At 51.0% G+C, this 20,238-nt stretch overlaps 1 protein-coding gene and 1 pseudogene across 2 annotated transcripts; one reads left to right on the top strand and one right to left on the bottom strand.

Moving 5' to 3' along the window:
• LOC144216271 (eosinophil peroxidase-like) overlaps nucleotides 1-6,293 on the top strand; it is a 9,508-nt pseudogene extending 3,215 nt beyond the window's left edge.
• Nucleotides 6,294-7,132: 839 nt separating this feature from the next.
• MKS1 (MKS transition zone complex subunit 1) lies at nucleotides 7,133-19,213 on the bottom strand. 2 transcript variants are annotated; one of them, XM_077745555.1, is made up of 18 exons: nucleotides 19,121-19,213; nucleotides 18,584-18,693; nucleotides 17,352-17,422; nucleotides 16,782-16,937; nucleotides 15,648-15,745; nucleotides 15,343-15,471; nucleotides 14,991-15,095; nucleotides 14,319-14,427; nucleotides 13,265-13,321; nucleotides 12,158-12,200; nucleotides 11,838-11,903; nucleotides 10,301-10,371; nucleotides 9,915-9,984; nucleotides 9,707-9,814; nucleotides 8,885-9,018; nucleotides 8,276-8,358; nucleotides 8,093-8,190; nucleotides 7,133-7,989 (listed from the first exon to the last, which is right to left on the bottom strand). In XM_077745555.1, exons 1-18 carry the CDS (start codon nucleotides 19,198-19,200, stop codon nucleotides 7,898-7,900), a joined length of 1,680 nt encoding a protein of 559 aa, XP_077601681.1. In that variant the 5' UTR covers nucleotides 19,201-19,213; the 3' UTR covers nucleotides 7,133-7,897. The 2 variants fall into 2 exon arrangements, with proteins under 2 accessions (XP_077601681.1, XP_077601682.1); XM_077745556.1 differs by lacking the exon at nucleotides 8,276-8,358.
• Nucleotides 19,214-20,238: the final 1,025 nt, after the last annotated feature.

Raw genomic sequence — 20,238 nt, 5'->3', positions numbered from 1 at the left:
GGGGTGATCAAGAGGAGTGAGCTTGCTATTGAGGGGCTCCAGAGTCATGGCTCCACTTCCATCTTAGATCCCACCCAACGACCCCTGCATCAGGGACCAGAGTGACTGCACTCCCTTCCATTCAGCGCCCGCATGCTACAAAACAGAAACCAAGTCTGAAACCAGCTCAGTGTGCTCACCTACTTCTTGGATGCCAGCATGGTGTATGGCAGTGAGGTCTCCCTCGCCCTGCGTGTGCAACCAGACCAGTCACTTAGGGCTGCTGGCCGTCAACAGCTGCTTCAGCGACAATGGCCAGGCTCTGTTCCCCTTCGACAACCTGAGTGAAGACCCCTGCCTCCTCACCAACCCATCCCTGTGTGTACCCTGTTCCCTGGCAGGTCAGCCAAGGCAGCCTACTGAAGAGTACATTAGATAAGACCTTGTACACAAGGGTTTAGTTCAAAGCCAACAAGTGACTGTATAAGACCCACCTCCAGGAATCTGCTTTCCTTCCCAGCCTCTAGGAGACACTGTGGCTACAGGAACAGGCTCTGCCCAACGCCCTCTCTTTCTCTTTCCCCAGGATTCCCTGGGGAGAGCAGTCTGAGAGCAGTCTGAGTCCCCAAGTGTATGGCAGGGGAAAGGTCCAGCCCTTGGCAGGGAATGTGCTGATGGATGCAGTTCATGGGACAGGTGGGTTCACAGTCCCAAGATCAATGTTCCTAGAGTCATCTGGGCCCCTCAATCAGCCATGGACCCATTTACTTGTAGACTAGAATCATTAGGCCCGAGTCCAGTAACTGGGATCTGAGACCCACTGTCCGGCTCCTGACCCATTGTGCTGGGGCAGAGGGTGGCAGTCAGTGAGGACGTTCATAACACAGCTGAGGAGACAGAGGTCGGGCCAGGGCCTGGAGCCTGGCCCAGGTTACAAAGGTCTACCCCCTCTTTCTAGTCCCTAGAGCTGTGTCTGCTTTAGCAAAAAGACATTTCTCTGGGGAGGGCTGTGGTGAATCTGAACTCGAGATTTTCAAGGTGACTCCCAATCACCTGAAACCCCCAAACTGGTAGCGATGCATACCATGTTTATGTGAGAGGACGCCCGGCTGGCTATGGAGCTTAGATGCCTGAGTCCCCCGAGGAGTGGAGACACGCTACACCAGGAGGTCGGGAAGACCGTGGCCATGGTCCATGTGGGGAGTCCTGGGCCCCAGCATCCCTGAGAAGACAATCTGGCATGAGACACCATTTGAGGGAGTGGCTCCCACTTTCCTTAATGCATTCGCTGGGGACGTGCCTCAAATCAGTAGGTTTGGGTGATTGGGAGCGTACCTAAGATCTGACCTGTACCCCAAACTCTGCCACTAACTCGCTGTGTGACACTGTCCTTGTCATCCAGCTTCAGGATCTTCATCAGTCAGTGGGAAATTAACATTTCCACTTTTGACATGATGGCAATAAGGAATTAATATGTCCAAGCAGCCCTTCAGAAAGCAAAGGTTTGTCCGAAGGCAAGGGGATGGGGTGGGCGGCCACTAAGGTAATGCTCCTTCTGTCTTGTAGAGCATCACCTACCAAGACTTTCTGCCCCTGGTTCTGGGCGAGGCCCGGGCTCCCCTGGGGAGAGATCCCTGGGGTTCTCCAGGAGATATTGCTCCAATCTGGACCCTCATGTGGCCCATGTCTTCACCTTGGCCTTCCGCTTTGGTCACACCATGCTCCAGCCCTTCATGTTTCAATTGGACAGCCAGTACAGGGCCTCAGCACCCAATTCATGTGTCCTGCTTAGCACTAGCTTTTTTGTCAGCTGGCGAATCATGTGTGAAGGTGACCAAGTTTTAAGAGCAGATGGGAGTAGGGTGGGGGTGGGGGGCCAAGCTTAGTGCCAGGAGCCCAGGCTCCTGCTCAGGCCTGTGCTAATCATCTCCCCAGGGTAGTGAAAACAAGGAGGGTGCCACCAAGCCCCTAGGTCCTGGGTTTCCCATTCCCTCAGGGATCAGAGGATTTCCAAAAAGGGGCAGAGACTCGTATCAGACTGATGGCTTGTGGGCCTCATAGGAGCTTGCCTTCTGCTCCTTCTTTAAGAAGTGGGGGGTCACTTCTTTCTCTGTCAGCCCCTGCGCCCTTCAAATCTATCCAGGCCTTTGTTTCCTGATACAAACATTATAGAATATAAGCGACGGGTTTGTCCAGCTCTGAGCTAGCGTGGCATCATGTGAGGAGCCCAGGGCTCCCCAGAGGCTGATCCAGTGTGTGCTGCTCACATTCCCTGCCACCAGGTGGCGCTGACCTGACCATCCTAGGCCTCACGGCCACCCCCGCCAAGCTGAATGTCAGGATGCCACATTAGTGGATGACCGGCTGTTTCGGTAAGTGGGGAGCATTGGGCTGGACCTGGTGGCTCTCAACATGCAACGCAGCTGGGACCATGGCCTCCTGGGTCAGAGGGCTGCCCGTCCCTCCTCCCAGGCTTTGTCTGGCCTGGGGTTGCTGCTGCTGGTGGTGAGTGGGTTTCAGAGAAGACCCTCGGCGCATCCTTTCTGACTGTCAACCGTCTACCCGATGTGCTGTGGTTGAGAAGCATGTGAGGCCACGCTTGATGTAGTAAAGCATCCCTGGGACCACCCTTTTGCCATTCTGTCATATCTTCTCCAGCCGCTGTAGGGTCCCTGGCTGTAGATTCACAGCACAGCCAGGACTTGGACATGGGAGTGAACAAAGCAGATCAGGAGTTTCCGGGTAGAGAAAACAGTAGATCCAAAGGGCAGGGAAGAACTGCCCCATTCCCCATGTACCCAGGTGGGCTCCAAGGAGGAAGACTCAAGTTCCAGGGAACTGGCTCCTGCTCTAAGTGCAGAAAGGCCAAGAGTCCGAGAGGTAGGAACAGGTCCAGTAAAATTAAGACGGCCTTGGCTGTTTTGTGAGGACACAAAAATCCCAGGAAAGAAGAAAAACTCATCCTGGAAAAGAAGAAAACTTAGGCACTTTGCTAGGAATTTTCATGGATATTAATCATTTAGTTCTGCCAATGACCTTGAGAAGCAACAATTACAGCCATTTTTATAGATGAGAAAATAAGCTCAAAGACATCTAGTAATTTTCTCAAGGCCACATAACTAGGAAGTAGTAAAGTCTGAATCAAGTTCAAAATTCCTTTCTTCCCCTGTTTAAGCCACAGTGTTAGGGGAAGGCTTTGGTCACTACCTGCTCCCCTCTCCCTCCCCCCACCTCCCTACTTTTCTGTCCAAATACAACCCAAAGCCCCATCTGCATTGGCTGATCTTTGGCCGTGTACAACAGGATGAGGGCAGTCTCTAACTGCACCTAACACAGCACCTGACAGGCACACAGCAGGCACTCAAGAACTGGGTTTCCTCCTTACATGTGGGTGCCGTTGGCAACTAAAGAGCTGTGGGCGCCCTCTGCTGGAAAACTGAGATTGCTAGCCCCCGCCCCTGCCCTCAGCCGAGGGACACACACTGAGTTTTTGTGCCCTCCCATACCTTTCCCTCCAAGCTGTCCCAGAAATATTCTCCAGATACTAGCTCTGACGTCTCCTCCAATCCAAACACCAAACCTGGAATTGGAAGACCCTGTTTGAACTCCACTCAATGGTGGAGTGACATTTAAAAAGTCACAGTTGGGGGCACCTGGGTGACTCAGTCAGTGAGGCATCCGACTTCAGCTCAGGTCATGATCCCACGATTCGTGGGTTCAAGCTCCAAGTCGGGCTCTGTGCTCACAGTTCAGAGCCTGGAGCCTGCTTTGGATTCTGTGTCTCCCTCTCTTTCTCTGTCCCTCCCCCACTTGTACTTTGTCTCTCAAAAATAGACAAATAAACATTAAAAAATGTTTTTTAATGTTTACTTACTTTTGAGAGAGAGAGAGAGAAAGAGAGAGAAGGGGGGAGGGGCAGAGAGAGAGAGGGAGACCCAGAACCTGAAACAGGCTCCAGGCTCTGCGCTGTCGCACAGAACCCTGACAGGGCATGCTCGAACTCACAAACTGAGAGATCATGACCTGAGCTGAAATCAGAAGCTTAACCAACTGAGCCACCGAGGCACCCCTCAAAAAAATTATTTTTAAAGTCATAGCTGCTCAAGCAAATATCCACTGATACAATGGAGATTACAAAATGCCTCACAAAGGTGTTTGAGGATCAGAAAAGATTATCACATAACAGTGCTTAGTGAGGCCAAATATTACATCGTTTTCCTTTGTTCAGCTGGAAGGCGGTGTTTGTGAGTTGCAGTTCAATGGACGATATTGGGCAAGCGTTTTGTCAAGATTGAGCCAACTTATCTCCTATCCTGATGGTCCCCAGCCCATCATCTGACTTGGTCCTATTGTGAGATCATAACAGAGAAATCCATATGGCTGGTCTTTGGAAGTTTCTGAGTAGGTGAAAACAAATTTTAAAACAGCTTTATTGAGATATAATTAGCATATCCCAAAATTCACCCATATGAAGTATATGATTCAATGAATTTATCAAAGACTTTAGTATACTTAGAGTTGTGCATTTTTCTTTTTCTCATTTCTTTCTTTGTTTTTTCTTTTTTCTTTTTTTTTTTTTTTTTTTTTTTTTTTTTTTTTTTTTTTGCCTATTGAGGTCTTTGGCCCATTGATCTCCATTGCTAATGTCAGAACATTTTCATCGCTCACAAAAGAAACCTTGTAATAACAGTCCCTCCCCAGCCCCACTCCAGCCCCTGACAATCACTGATCATCTTTCTACCTCTACATAATTGCCTATTTTGGTTCTTTCACATAAATGGAATCATATAGCATGTGTTCCTTTTCTGAGGAGGTAAATTTTAACCACACCTCATTTCTTGGTTTGTTCACTTATTTACTTCCTCACTCATTTCTTCTACAAACCTGATTAAGAGTCTTTTATGTTCTGGGTCCTGTCTTATTTGCACCAGTTGATGCCCATGAGCCCAATAATAATATCCTTGTGGTTGTTGAGTGTTGGGTGGCAGCAGCTTCTTACGTTAGGACGCACTCACAAAATATGGCTGTCCACTTGCTTTGAAAATTAGAGCACAGTGGTTCGATATTTGGAAGGTTCTGGCCTCTTCTGTCAGCGGGGATCTTGTCCTGCCCGACATTTTCTGACCACAGAGCTCTCTCAGGAGAAACTGTGGAGAAGCAGAAGCTAAAGGGAAGTCAGGCTGAATCGCTTCTGCCCCTTTCCCTACAGAGCACAGTGCTCGCAGGTGCCTCTGTGGGCTCTCCCAGCCCCGGAGTCTGGCACAGCTTAGCCACGTGCTGCAATACCCGGATTCGGCAAGGAAGTTCCTGCATCTGTACGGGATGCCTGACAACACTGGCATCTCTGGATTGGGGCCATCGCAGAGCGTCTTTCGCCAGGGACCCGAGTGGGGCCTCTTCTGGCTTGTCTTTTTGAAAACCAGTTCACAAGAGCCCGAAATGGTGACAGGTAAGTGACTCTACCCTAAAGAGACCAGCCAAGCAGCAGGGCAGAAAAACACTAGCATTTCAAGTCTCAGAAAATGCCCTTTTTAGGTTCGTTTTTTCCCAGTTCACAGGGCCGAAGACCAGGAGACTCCTGTGTAGAGCCAGGCTAGACTCATCTTGCCTGAGCTAAAGGCACCTTTAACCCCCGAGACAGACTGGCCGGCCTCACTGTTCCAGGCTCGTGAGTCCCAGGAAACATGGGCAGAAAGCGCTAAATCTGGTTTCCTTCTAATAAAGCTTATGGTTAAAGACCTGATTCCCTAATTTGGATTTGGGATTTACTGGGTTCAAATCCAGCCCTGGCCACTTCAATGCATGTTATACTGGGCATTATACTTGACTGCTGAATCTATTTCTTCATGTATAAAATGGGAATAATATCTATTTCGCAGGAACTCTGGAGAACTGGATGAAGTAGTGTGAAGTAGCTGACGTGCAGTGCGTGCTCACAATGCTAATTCTCCCCAACCTTCACCCACATCACCCCACATAACCTTCACCCACATCACCCACATAACCTTCACCCACATCACTCAACTGTCTTGGTAGGTTCTAGTGGGAAAACAGTGTGTTCACCAAGAGACAGTGCGGGGCCCTGAGCCAGGTTTCCTGGGCTGGAGTTGTGTGCGATGACACTGGTATCACCGTCGTTCTGAGGGACATCTTCATTGCCAACACTCGCCCCCCAGGGCTTTGTGAGCTGCACCCGCGTCCCCAGGCCTCTGCAGGTGAGGAGGGAGGCCCTCCTCCAACCGCCCTGGTGGGTCCAGGCCTCCACACCTGTCCTGGACCAGATGGCTGAGACCTTTGAGGGCTCTAAGCAGTGACAACAAAACTTGTCACTAGAGACAGGGAACTCTCCCCGTAGTGGCTTCCTGGCACGCTAGCTTCTGGACAGTTAAGCCAAGGCCCAGGACTTTGGGGGGCAGTTAGGCCCCAGCTCAGTCAGCAACACCCTGACACAGTTGCAGGTCTGGACACCCAGCAAGCTCCACACTCGCCCACTTTTGCTGCTTCCGCAGGAGCCCGTGCCATGCCTCCAGCCTCAGACACGAGCTATTGCAGGGAGGACCACATGGCTACCTTGTCCCTGGAGCAACCACTGCTGATGCTTTTGCTGGCCATGGCTCAGAGCTGGTTCCGTGGCTGGGAGTGACGGCTGGGGCTCCCAGCAGCAGTGAACCCTCCCACCTGGGGAACCTCTTGGGTAGAAGGTCAGGCATCAGCTCCGACTGCAAGGAGGGCTTGAGGCCCAGGCAGGAAATCATCTGAACGGTTCTGGCCTCTTTTTTCTACTTCCCAGCCTGTCCCCAACCTTTGCCCGTGACTGCAGGCCACCCTCACTGGCCCCAGCCACCCCACAACCCTCTGCTGGAGCCTGCAGGCCGAGCAGCACACTCTGCTCGTACCAGTAAAGGACTTCTGAGGGCAGGACTGGTTCCTGGGTGAGGATGGGGAGGGCATGACCTCTGTCCTGTTCTTTGCTCCAAATGTCTAGAAGGAGCACAGCCAGGACACCTTAGGCACTAACCCCTAAGGCTCTCCTGCGGGCTGATGTACGAGAACCAAAAGCAACACTCGACAGGAAAGGGCCGATAAGGGGAAGATTCAGGAGAATACCTTGGCCACGCCAGCAACCTCAGCAAAAACCCAGCCAACACGTCAGTCAGTGTACAAAGTTTTTATGTACAAAAAACACACTAAAGGTACTACCCAGCTAGCAGAAAGGACCGGGCACTGCCTTTAGCCTTCATTTATTCCAGAAATAAGTTGCATCTCCAAACACAAGAAGCCCCAAGCAGTAAGACAAGGCTACCCTGGAAAGAGGAGGCTGAGCCTCTCGGGCCAGGAATTTAAGAGATCTTTCCCCTTTCTTTCTTGAGCATCCATTGTCTTTTTATTTTTATTTAAGTAGGCTTCACGACCAGCACGGAGCCCAACATGGGGCTCGAACTCACGACTGTGAGATCAAGACCTGAGGTGAGAGATCGAGAGTCAGACGCTTAACTGACTGACCGAGCCACCCTGGTGCCCCCCGAGCCTCCCTCTGCAATGCAGGCCGTGGAGCAGGAGGTGCCTGGGCTCTCGGCTGTGAGACAGTGAGACAGGCCGGGAAAGAGGCTGTGCTGAGGACAGGACTAACTGTGGGGTCACCCCAAACGGGGCTGAACCAATAAGCCTGCTTGTGGTGACACCCACTGGCAGTAAATGAAATATGAAGAGGGGACCATAGGTCTCCAGCTTCACTGCTACCCAGCAGGGAGGAGGCCCTGCTGAAGACCAGGCAGAGCAACTGGCCTGGGATTTCCTCAGCTCTCCCGGGTCTCGGCAGGTCCGTGGGGTCACTAGTCAGAAGGATGAAGGGGCGGGGGACACCAGCGTTAGACATCACCCGTCGCGTCCCCTTGCAGAGGGGCAGTGCAGCCGGGAGCTAGGAAGCGGTGGTCCCCGAAGGGCTTGCCAGGTCCTGGGGAAGGCTTTCTCGGGCCTCTTGCATGCGGCGCCGGGCGCGACGGAAGGCCTCTGCGAGGGGAGCAAGCATAGCCATCAGCCACCGGGGCGCGGGAAGGGGCGAGGCTCCTGCGGGTGCTGGGTGGCCGGCCGCAGAGGGGCAGGGAGACCCTACCCAGCACACTGTGGACGGAACTCTGCTGGCTGAATCCCTCCAGACGGTCCAGCACGCTCCGCATCCTTCTCCGCAGGGAGCTGGACTCCATGAAGGCCCTGCGCGCAAAGCCACCACGTGGCCACAGCTGCTCTCCGGCCCTCGGGCGCAAGGCTCCCTGAGGCGGAGGCCAGGCTGACTCACCTGGACTGCTGCAGACAGTGCAGGCGGAAGGTGACGGTGCCTGTGGTCTCGGTGCGGAAACCAAAGCGGCTCAGACGCTCCCCCTGTGGCGTGCAGTGAAGACAGCATCAGGCCTCTGTGGTTTCTGGATCCCAGGCACATGCTGGTCTCACCCCTCCCCTGACTCCTACTCTTGGAGAGAACAGAGCTGTTGGGGAAGCCTCCCTGCAGCACCCACACTCCATCACCTCAAGGCTAACACGGGGCTCCCAGCTGTAAATGGGGGGACGCTCCAGCCTCACTGGAGAACAGCAGTCTTGTAAGCGGCCTGCCATTCCTCCCCACCTTTGATTACTGAAGCCTCACTGATGGGCTGGAAGGAGGGGCCCGTAACTCTGACGGGACCAGGGGAATCTCTGAGTATACTCATTTCCAGAGATCTCCCGGGATAGGAATGTAGATGTCTGTACCTGGTTCAAGATGTGGCCATGACCTCCAGCTTAAACCACAGGCAGGAAGTGACTACGTAATAATGATGCAGTTAAGGGGCCTTAAGCCTGATCCCACCTTCTCCAGAAGAGACAGGAACCTAAACTCCCAGCATAAAGTCTGCCCGGAGACAAAAGTGACCTTGAAGGTTCCCGGTATCCGCACGTAGGAGAGGTCCTCCAGTTCCAGAGAGCCGCCAACGAAAAACCTCCTCAGCTCAGCCACCGTGCCAAGTTCCATGGGTCTCCACGTGGACACGGTCAGGGTGTGTGAGCCTGCACAGGGGACAATGGGACCACAGCCAGAAAGGGCAGGTGGCCTCTCACTGACCCCCCTGCACTGACGCAGGCCTACCCACCACTAGACACCTGTGCTCGATGACCTGACCTCTGGTGACAGTTATCATGGAGGCTTGGGCCACCTGTTTGGAAATCAATCGGCTAGAGATTCAAATCTCAGCTCTGCCGATTATTACTTGCATTCCCAGGTCAAGTTTCTTAACCCCCGTGAGCCCTGTTTTCCTCACTAGTAAAACGGAAATAGTGACAGCGCCCACACTCGCAGAGCGGCTGGCAGAATGAAACGAGACACGCTTAGCGCAGTGCCTGCCAACAACAGAAGACAGTGGCTGTGATTTCCACGTGAACGCTGATCCATCCAATACACGCGCGCCGAGAGCCACCCTGCCTGAGCCGGTCCCTCAAGGCCACGAGTCATCAGAGGAGCATGGAGCCGACGCCACAGTCAGGCTGCTCTACTTCACGCTTAGTTGCCATTTCACTCAGTTGTCTTTAATGGAAGGGAAATTCCTCAAAAGGAGCAAGGAATCTTGCAAGTTAAATGCATCTAATTCCTAACTATCCCTACTTCTCACTGGGAGTGGTGGAATCTCTTGGAAGTGTTAGTCTCGCTCCTAGCAGCTGGGGCATGGGGGCCACGTGAAGGGCGGGGACAGGAGGTCACCTGGGGTGGCAGGCAGCATCACAGCCCCGTAGCCTTCCACGCGATACCTCTGCCAGAAGTCCAGGGAGAGGACCTCACAGTAGAGCACAGGCCACTCTGGGAGAGCATCTGGGAGACACGAGAGAAGCAGCCGAGTCCCAGGAGGCCTTCAGCAAGAGGGGGCACCGCCAGAGGAGACGCCGGGCCCAGGATCTACTCAGCTACTCACCAGCAGATTCGTCTTCATGGAGGAAGGAGGCCTCAAATGTGAATGGGTAGGAGAAGTAAGCCACCTTATCCTAAAAAAGAGAGTTTTATTTTCTACTCTGTGTCATGGGGTAGGCTAGGCCTCAGTGGGAATTTGTTCTCTCTGTGGCCAATGACATACCTCCACAAGGGAAAAAACTCTCACCCAGGATAGGAAATAAGGGGCTGAGAGGGGAAGGGACATCCAAATACAAGCTGCTACTATGCGCAGACAGACAGAGAGGAAACCCTTGGACCAGGCGGCCCTGCAGAGCTCACAGAGAAGGGCCTGAGCCAACTCTGAATCCTCCCCAGTCCTGAGTCTTCAGAGGCCTGATCCCCTCCAGACAGCCCTCTCGTTGCCCATACCATTCCCACGGACTTGGTGGCACAGGTCTGTGTTATTCCTGAGAGCTTCTGGAATGCTGGGCTTGACCAATCTGAAAGCCAAAGACCATATACACAGTCAGCTGACCTGGGAGGAAGGCAAGTGGTTGAGAAAAAGACAAGTTCCTTTATCCGTTCAATTCACTCACACACTCATTCATTCACTGAACATTTACTGAGTGTCTGATGTGCTATGACCCGTCACTGGGGAGCTCTTGGTGAGCAGACAGAAAAGATCCCTGTCCCTCATGGAGCTCATTCAAGTTCTCACTCTCATTCCAGTTGGCAGGGGAAACAGACGACAAACTGGCCAGCAAGAGGCTATCGGGTAGTGACAGATGCAATGCTAAAAATAAACCCGGCTCATTTAGGTTGGGCGGTGAGGGAGGACCTCTCGGAGGTGACACTTCGGCTGAGACCTAAACTCGGAAGAACCATTCGTGCAAAGATATGACAGAAAGGCTTTCAGACAAAGGAAGTGATCCCCAAAAGGTCCTGAGGTGGATATGAAGTTGGCATGTTCAAGAGCAGAAAGTCTGGCTGGAATTCCGTAAGGGAGAGATGGGCAAGGGCCAGTTCGTTCAGGCTTCAGAGCTTGGATTTTACACTAAGTGGGAGGGGAAATTGCTGGGGTTTAAAGGCTAAGAGAGATACAGATAGTTTCCATTACCAAAGGCTCAATGCGGCTGTGGGGCCTGTGGCAAAGGAGGTGTAAAGAAAGCAAAAGGGGAAGGCACTGGCCAAGGCAAGAGATGAGAGATGTAGGCGGCTTGGTCAGGGTGCTCGAGACAGTAGATGTTCAGGATGTCTTTTGAAGACAGAGCCGCCAGGAACTGCTGATAGCATGACTGGCTGCAGGGAACTAGAGAAAGTGAGGAATCCAGGGTGTCTCCTGGGTTTTTGGCATCAGCGACTAAGTAAATGAAAGTGCCATGTCCCTTAGGGAAGAGACTCTTTCCTTAAGGTGGGGAAGACCATGAGGGCAGATTTGATGCAGGAAGGAGAATCAGGGGTTCTCTGGGTCATGCTAAGCAGAAATGACAAAGAGGTAGCTGGATAGGAGCCTGGAGCTCGGGGGAAAGGCCAAGGCTAGAGAGAAATCTGAGGTCTGAGACACAGTATACAAGCTAAGGATGGATGGGACCACTTAGAAATGCTGAAGAGAGAGGATAACAGAAGGCCCAGGCCCAGCCATGGACACTCTAGTGCTTTAAGACCAAAAGATAAGCGAACAGCCAAGGGGACTGAAGAGCCTCCAACAAGGGAGAGGAGAGGAGCGTGGAGCCAGAAGCCAAGAGGAGAGTTTCAGTGAGGAAATGGGGGCTAGGCCACACGCTTCTGAGAGGTCGTGCAGGGTGAATGCATGGCAGTCACCACAGGGTCTGACAACTTGGGAGTGATCTATGACCTTGAAAAAGACAGCAACTATTTCTTTGAAAAAAGTGGGAAGGAGGCCTGAGTAAATGCCTCTAGAAAACTGTCAGAATGGGTATAAAAGAGACTTATGAAAATTACTCACTAGTGGTTGGCAATTCCACAAAGAAGTGCACATAGAGATTGTCATACTCGTAGCCTCGGGCTGAAACTAAGAAAACAAGGAATGATTTCAGCTCATTCTCCTGTCACCCTTAGCACCCAACTCAGTCCTGAAGGGCCTACATACTTCAGGAAGCAAGTCCCTGGAGGGTGGGGAACCCTCCGTGTTTCCAGGAAAGACAGGACCGAGTTTCCCAAGTAGTGCGGACAGCCCGGCGCCTCCACTGGGGCTCAGAGCTACTTCGCGGTCTACGGGGGCCCCTGCGCAAGCATCAGGGGATCTCTGTCCGGCGAGGCACTTACCTACCTCTCCATTTACAAAGAGCCGGAGGACACCTGGGGCAGTCTGAGGTGGAGAGAAGCGGGAAAAGGTCAGGGCATCTGGGGGAGTCAGCACCTCTCCTCCAGTCCATCCACGATCCCCCCGGGAGCCCTGACACCTGCCGCCAGATCTGCGGGGGTCACTACTGAGCTTCCTCCCTACCCTGCCACTCCTCTAGATCCGTTTCCTTCATTTCTAAAATTTGTAACAGAAAAGAATAATTTAAAGGGCGAGGAGGACAATGAAGGCTGGAGAGTTGACAGGAACGGCCAAGGGAAGCGGCAAATGCTGCCCTTCACCATGGGGGCGGGGGTTAGACACCCCTGTGCCCTTTCGATGCCTGAGGTCAAGGAACGAGGGAGTTCACTTTTTAAATTGTGTTTCCTTATCTCACTTTTTAACACTGAACGTCTGCTGTTCACGCAATATAAAAATAATGCATTGGCTTAGGGAGAGAGGGAGACTGCTGGGTGATCCTGTGCCTGTTTCCTGATCTAGGAATGGAACTTCTGGAATAAGGGAGGACAAAGAACAAGACCACAGAGAAACTGACACAAACGACTTTGTTTTGGTTGTTTAAGAGCTAAGCTATTTGGCAAACAGAAATGATGCCCCCTCCCTCTCCATAGGGCATCTTAGGAAAAATATCCACAGGAACAATGAGCAAGACATTTTTCATCTTTATATTTATTTTTTAAATTAATTATAAAGGAACACATGCATGTATTACCACTGATAAAAATGCAAAACTGCTAAGTTTAGGGAATACGAAGTAAACATTCCTGACGTATCCCTCTCACCACCCAACCCCCATCTACCTTCCCTACCCGGCCCCCTCCCCTGAGAAAGCCATCCAGAGCACGTGTGCCCTTCTGGAACTTTTCCCCTGACATTTTCTTTTTCGTTGACAGTTCTGCTGATATGCTATCTTTCAAAACACGTAACAAGAACTATGCTCTGTATGCTACCCTCTGACTTCCTTCTGGCATAAAGAATATGTCCTTTAAGAGAGGTGCCATTACACAGCCGTGGTCAGAACGCTGTGGCCAAACCCAGCTGCTGGTGCTGCAGGAAGCCAAGCTACTCACCATCTCAAAGTCGGTGCCCACCAGGCTGCTGAGATACTCCTTGTGGCGGCCGTAGAGCTGAGGAAACAAACCATGTGGACCCTCAGAGCAGCCCCAGCCAGGCCAGGCTTCAGTTCTCAACGGGTGGGAGAAAAGAAGCTGTGGCGGGAAATGCCACCCACAGCTGGAGGCCGAAGCCTCCAAGCCACTGACTTTATTCTATTTTATTCTATTTTATTTTTTTCTCAAAAAAATAGAGAGACAGAGCGCGCACATGCACAGGGGGAAGGGGCAGAGGGAGAGAGAGAATTTAAGCAGGTTCCATATCCAACACGAAGCCTGACATGGGGATTGATCTCACAACCACAAGATTATGACCTGAGCCAAAATCAAGAATCAGACACTTAACCGATTAGGCCACCTAGGTGCCCCAAACACTGCTGTCACTGACATTTTAAAGTGGGGTGCCTGGGTGGCTCAGTCAGTTAAGCATCCGACTTCAGCTCAGGTCATGATATCACAGTTTGTGAGTTGAGCCCTGTGTCATGCTCTGTGCTGACAGCTCAGAGCCTGGAGCCTGCTTCGGATTCTGTGTCTCTCTTCCTCTCTCTCTGCCCCTCTTCTGTTTGTGCCCTGTCTTTCAAAAATAAATAAATGTTAAAATTTTTTTAAAGTGAAGCACAGAGGCTCTGGAGTCTGCTGGTCTGGGACCAAATCCTGGCTCTTGCACTTACAAGCCCATGACCTTGGGCAAACCTCTTAGTTTTTCAATCTCAGTTTCCTCATTTATAAAACGAGGAAATATAAGTTTTTACCTCAAAGGGTTGTTGTGTTATCTAAATGAAATAAAGTATGTGAAGGGTCTCGCAGAGTTTGGTAAATACTCAAATAAATGGTCACTGTTACTAGGTTACATTATGATCAAACTCTTGTGGCTGACACTCAGCAATGCTTCCGGTGTCAGAGAGGGAGAGGCCGGTAAGAGACTTTGCAACTGTGGACCTCGACCTCAGACATGGCCTCTGCTCCTAGGCACCGAGGCTCATCCCCACGCTTGGAAGGAACTTGCTCTTACATCCTTGAACACACGTTGCTCCCGCTCCTCCTCCTCCGGCTGTGCGAGGGAGGACACGTTGTCGATGGTATACTTCCACAGCTCCTGCTTCTCCCCCTCGGTCTCAATTCTGTAAGGTCAGAGCACAGAAAGACGAAAATGGCCAAACGATGAGCAGGAGAGGGAAACGCAGTGGAAAAGCAGAAAGGGCATTAGAGTGGCCCCAGAGTGCAGGTGTGGGGCCCATTTCTGCCCCAAAGTCATGGGGAGGGCCTAAAGCATGACATCCCCGGCACCCAGTTCTCTCACCTGGAAACGTGGATGGGTCAGTTTAGACCATTTCTAATTTATGGTCCTGTTATTGTAAGACATGGAGGCAGGAACAGCCAGCCCAAAGGAAGAGATCTGGCCGAGCTCCCTGCACCCTGTTCAGGCCGGTGCCTTCATGCAGCAGCCTGAGAATTGTTTTCACTTAACTACATCACTGAAGGTATGCTTTCCAAACTGGCTGCACCGTTTCTGAGAACAGGGTCCCCAGCATGCAAGGGTCTGTTATAAAACAGAATATGAACCACCACCCAGGAATTAGACATCAGAGCAGGTGAAGGACTTCTCAGAATCTCAACCAGGGAGCCTGAAGTGAAGCCAAGGGAAGGAATGCCAGTCTCCACTCTCCCTTCTTCCTCTCCTCACCTGTAGGGTCCTTTGAGGCCGGTGAAGTCAGGTTTTACTGTGATCACACCATTGCTATCCACCTTTAGCGTACAGAGGACATGTTCATACTTCTTATAGCCAAGCCTGCATACCAAGAAATCAATACGCAGGTTCAAGACCACTGGTCCCACGTCCAGAGAGAGGAAGACGCAGGCAGCCCACGTCAGGCGAGAGCACAGAGGCTGTGGTGAGAGCCATCACAGTGCCACCTTCTGAGTACAACTAAGAAGTAAAAGAAGAAAAAGTCCCTCCCTCCCGGACAGCCCAGGTTGACTGCAACGGGTGGGGAGAGGAGGAGAATCTGGGCCGGGGGGTGAGAGGCTTCACTCACTCGCCACAGGGCCCCAGGTCTGCCATGATGTACATTGTCTGAAGTGGGGTGTTGATGACGTGGTTGTTCCTGACAAATTCTTCTGAGGGTTCCCAGGTGACGATTCGCGACTTGAGGATGCCACCCTCCCTGGGAGACACCACAGGAAGGGTCACTTCCCCGGCACCCGCCAAAGAGCCTAGAGGAGGAATCTGGGGGAGCACACCCAGGGGAGGCCTACCGCAGAACGGGAAGCTCGAGTGGGCGGACATACCCAGATACTGGCGTGGAAGGACAACCCAACCCCCATGCACATTTGCACTCACATCCCTCGCCTGTCCTGCCGTCGCCGCCTGACATTTGCCATTCGCTCGACCAAGAATGATGGCACCTCCTGGGCTGCGGTGGTCATTTTCTGACAGTGCTAGGAGAAGAGAGCAGCCCTGTGTGACCCATCTGGTCGGGGCCACATGGGATCAGGTACTGAAGGCAAGCCTTCCCTCTGAAACCTCATCTGGGCCCGAATCTAACGGTCACATCTCACAATTGTACGTGTCAGTGGAGGAGAACAGAAGAGTCCTACCGTGCCTTGGTGCTCCAATATTTCAGCAGCATATTATCCTTCAGAAATGAGCTTATTTATGCTAATATTGAAAGGAGTCTGCAGTCTCTGAGTACAGACCGACAAAAAGTTAGTAGATGTTGATGTTACCAGGTACTTGGAAGATGCCACATGGGAGACAAAGTATCGTGTGAAAAGTCCTTTGCATGGGTGATTCAGCACTACCTGTAATTCCATTTACTTTTCTAAAATAGAAAACCCGATTTTTATATGCTACCAACCCAGAGCTTTCCTAACATAAGCATCAATCTTTCAAAAACATTCATTTAATACCTGCTCCTTGCAGAACTGCAAGGTCATAGACAAAAATCAGAAAACACAGGCTCCACTCTCAAGGAGCTTAAACCTCCCGGGAAGAAAGAACATGTCCTACAGGGGCTGAAGGAAACGTAAAGCAAGTCCACAAGGGTATGTGGTCACAGGCAAACGGCACTAAGCCACTCCCCACAGCTGTACTGAATCCCTCTTCAAGCCCACAGCCTCCGAGTGGAGGCTGCAGCCCCTGATGAGTTTTATCGAGATGGTTCAAGACTCCACCCACCTGTCTCATCTCATAATGAGCAGAGGAAGTCTAGCCCAGGGGCTGCTTCCCTCGAGGGTCTGTAGTCTGCAAGCCTCTCATTAGACACACTGCAGCTTCCCCAGGCCCTCCAGCAGGTGGGCAAGGAGCCGCCACGCCACCTGAAACCCGCGCCCACTGTCCAGCCTGGCTGCCAGCAGCGTGAGGCAGTTCCTACATAGGCTGCCTGTTGCCCCTTAACAGGCTTCTGGTTGAAGCCCAGAAAGCTGGGGGAGGAAAAGGAAGAGGAAGCCGTGGGACCCCAGAAAAAAACAATACCTCCTCCACATTGGTGTATCTATCCGAGTCCGTGTAGGTAAAAATCCGTCGGTTCTTCCTGCCGCCCGAATCCTCCAGCTTCAGGATCTCTTGTCGGTACTGATGATCCAAAGGGCTCTGACACGCCACTTCGTTTCGATACAGATCTACTTCAAACTGAGGTGACAAGGACACAGAGATCTACTGAGAATATGTCAAACATTTGTCTCTATAACTGTTTACTCAAATCAGTTCTATAGAGCTGATGCTATTTGACACGTTTTCATAGCCAATTTCCATTTATCTGAACTAACGCAGGGCAGCGGATCCAAAGAATGTTAGAGCCTAAAGGAACCAGAGTGATGGTCTAATGCAACTTCGCTGTTAGAGATGGCAGATTTCACCCAGAGGGGAAAAGTGCCTGACCCAGGATCATAAAACAGGGTAGTGTTGGTCACTATGTTATACTGCCCTTTAAACACAACAGGAGTAAGTATAAACTGCTAGAACTTTCTGGAAATCAGGCAATATGTATCAAGAATCCTTCCTTGCTACCGGCCAGGTGGAGGTAGATAAGTGACACTGGCTCACCTGGCTAAAGAGCTTCTCCTGCCACCCGATCACGACCTCTTCCTCTTCCTCTTCCTCCGAGCGGTGTCCACCTCCAAAGGCCACAGAGTGAGTCAAACGTTTGAGTCAAATCAGCACCACTTCTTGCTCTGTGATTGGATATTACTGAAGTCCCTGCTCTAATATTTGCCCAAAGCCAGCTGGAATTTGGAGATTTATTAATCACTCATTCTAAACAAAGGTTAGAGAGGCTGTGGATATATGTAGAAGCCAGGATTAGGATCCAAGAAGTCTTAACTACTACACTAATTTGAATAAATGGAAGCCATGGCTCCCAGGAATTACTTAATCTAATTCAGTGTCAGGAGTCAAATTGAGATATGGGCTGAACAGCTCTTCCTCAATCCCAACTGTCTACATTGCTAGACAGGAACCCTGGCATTTTTATCTGTACTATTCCTGAAGCTGTATGTCTAGAACCAGGAGCCCTATAACCTTTAGGAGACCAAGTACAAGAAGAGAAGAGGAAAGGCAAATAGATGATTATTTAAAGAACCAAATGGAATACACTCTTAGCTAAGTATTCCTTCTTCAGAGACACATGCTTCACAACACACCAGCCCACACTCTTGCCCAGGAATATATCTGAACAGAAGCAACAAAAGCAGAGAGACTAGTGATTTAACACAAACACACTGTCCTCTTTTCGTCACTCTTTTGGCTTCCAAGATAAGGAAAACTGCAAGAGAACAGTTGATGTTAACATGTCCCCTTTTCAAGCAGATGCCAATTAAAAATTTTTTCAAATAGTGTGTGTATGTAAAATTTAAAGTTGTTTTTTAAAAAGCATGTATATATATATATAATGTACACATATATTAGGAGTTTGGGGCATTTTTCTCTTAGAAAAAACTGCCACAAGCAGTATTTAGGTTGCTAGGCAGATTTATAATTTATCTAAGGTTTAGTCTTTGTTATTTTACTACATTTGACTACAATTCGGATCAACTCTTGATGGCAAGAATCATGTCTCACTCAATTTTCATACACAACATAATAGTAGTTGAAACTACTTGGGATCAAATCCTTGCTTAAACACTTACCAGCCGTGTGACCGTGGGTAAGGAACCCAACCTCTCTACCTACGCCTTTTCTTAGACTACAGAACGGGGTCTGCTGGGTCTTAAACGGTAACTACCGCCCCAGGCCCTTCCCCAGATCCCCAAAGGGCCGCATCACCACCAAACACCCACTGGCAGTTAGGTGAGGCCTAAAAGTGGCCAAGTCTATGAGGTCCTTTCCAGGCTGGGCAGCAGGCTGGTAACGGAGGAAGTTGCTTGATGTGATTCTTTGCAAGTGGACTCTGTCAGGAAAAGAAAAGCCCGAAATACTCATCACAAGACACACAACCTGGAGATGAACAAAGAGCAAAGATCCTGGGGGGCGGGGGGAGAGCAAAAGAAAAAAGAGGGTGGGGCTACCAAAGTGTGCTGTGCTGGGTGCACGTGAGCGTGGCCCGGTGTCCTAAGAGAAAGAGTGCGGATGAAAGAGTATTGGGTACACAGAGCTCGGAGGAATTTGAGAAGGGCAGAGACTTGAAAGGGCTTGGATAGGTCTGGAAGTTGTGGGTGGAGAGGGTTGGGGGTAGTGAGGGAGACGCGAGGAGACCAGAAAGGCAGAGACCAGGATTGAAAGCGGAAGTGGGCAGTGGGGACTCAGCAAACTAGTGAGGTTCAGGCTCGAATTATTTGAGAGTATAAAAGCACAGGGCTCTGGGATGATGCGACTACCGGAGGCGCAAGTTGCGCACGGGGTCCCGGGAGCGATACACAGCCTCCCCAGTGTCAGTGCTCCAGACTGTCTCCGCCATGACAGCTGCGACTCGCCGCGACAGCGCCGGAAAGCGCACCGCCCCCAGTTCCCCTGGCAACGGAGACGCGGGGTTTGGGAGGCGGCGGAGGTGCTGCGCGCGCAACCTACGGTTCCCGGCACGGCGCCGCAGCGAAGCCCGGGAAGCCGGCGGGACCCTGGCGGGGCTGTCGGGCGCGGTCGGGTTGCGGTGTCTCATCGGCGCCCTCGGCTCCTTTCACGGTGGTGAAATGGTGATGGAGATTCAGAACCAGGTGATCTGAGTCCTCTACTCGACTCTTCTCATCACGCCACACTGCCTTCCACTGATGCTCCGAAACTTTGCCCTGAAAATCGGTGAACGTGACTCAGAATGCACCCATTCTTTCCAAAGGAGTCAGGGAAGGCGTTGGCACTTATTCAGACATGAAAATATATTCTTGGAAGAAAACAAAAAAAAGTGTCAGAAGAGTTATTAGTTCTTGAATTGGTATTCACTGATCCGGAGAAAGAAGAAACAAGGAAGCTAACAGTAAGGAAGGAATATTTGTTATTATTGAACTGGTTTTTCCCCTGTACGCGTTAGTTCCGGGTTTTTAAACCACTTTAAGATACTGCACTGGCCTCCTGAAAAGCCAGCAAGTGCTATTCAAAAGTCATGCTTCACTGGACCATCAGAGCAAGACACACCGTCATATGGAGTATGGCTCTCCGGCACCTTGAGGTATAACAGTTATCAGCCTTTGACATTTGCTACTCCCCCAACAGAGTGAGCAATTGTCCCCTGAACTCGGGAATCTCTTGCCAGTTTGATTATATGGCTTTGGGAGCCTTGGGCAACTTAGCTGTTCTTATGTAACACCAAGGACGTACTGTAGTAATAGCACCATTTATTTAGCGTCCAATACAGCCTGGGTGCTTTGTTTGCATTGTCCCTAAACCTCACAGAAACCCCTTAAGTAGGCATTGTTACTCCCATTTAAAGTATGAAGTTAGGGAAGGCCAGGGTTTAAAGGGCTTATTAAGGTTGAACTCTACTAAATGGTGAAAGAGCTTGGAT

The sequence above is a fragment of the Crocuta crocuta genome, unplaced genomic scaffold, assembly GCF_008692635.1.
Source record: "Crocuta crocuta isolate KB4526 unplaced genomic scaffold, BGI_CrCroc_1.0 scaffold333, whole genome shotgun sequence".
Lineage (NCBI taxonomy): Eukaryota > Metazoa > Chordata > Mammalia > Carnivora > Hyaenidae > Crocuta > Crocuta crocuta.
This window is presented reverse-complemented; position numbering and strand designations above follow the sequence as displayed.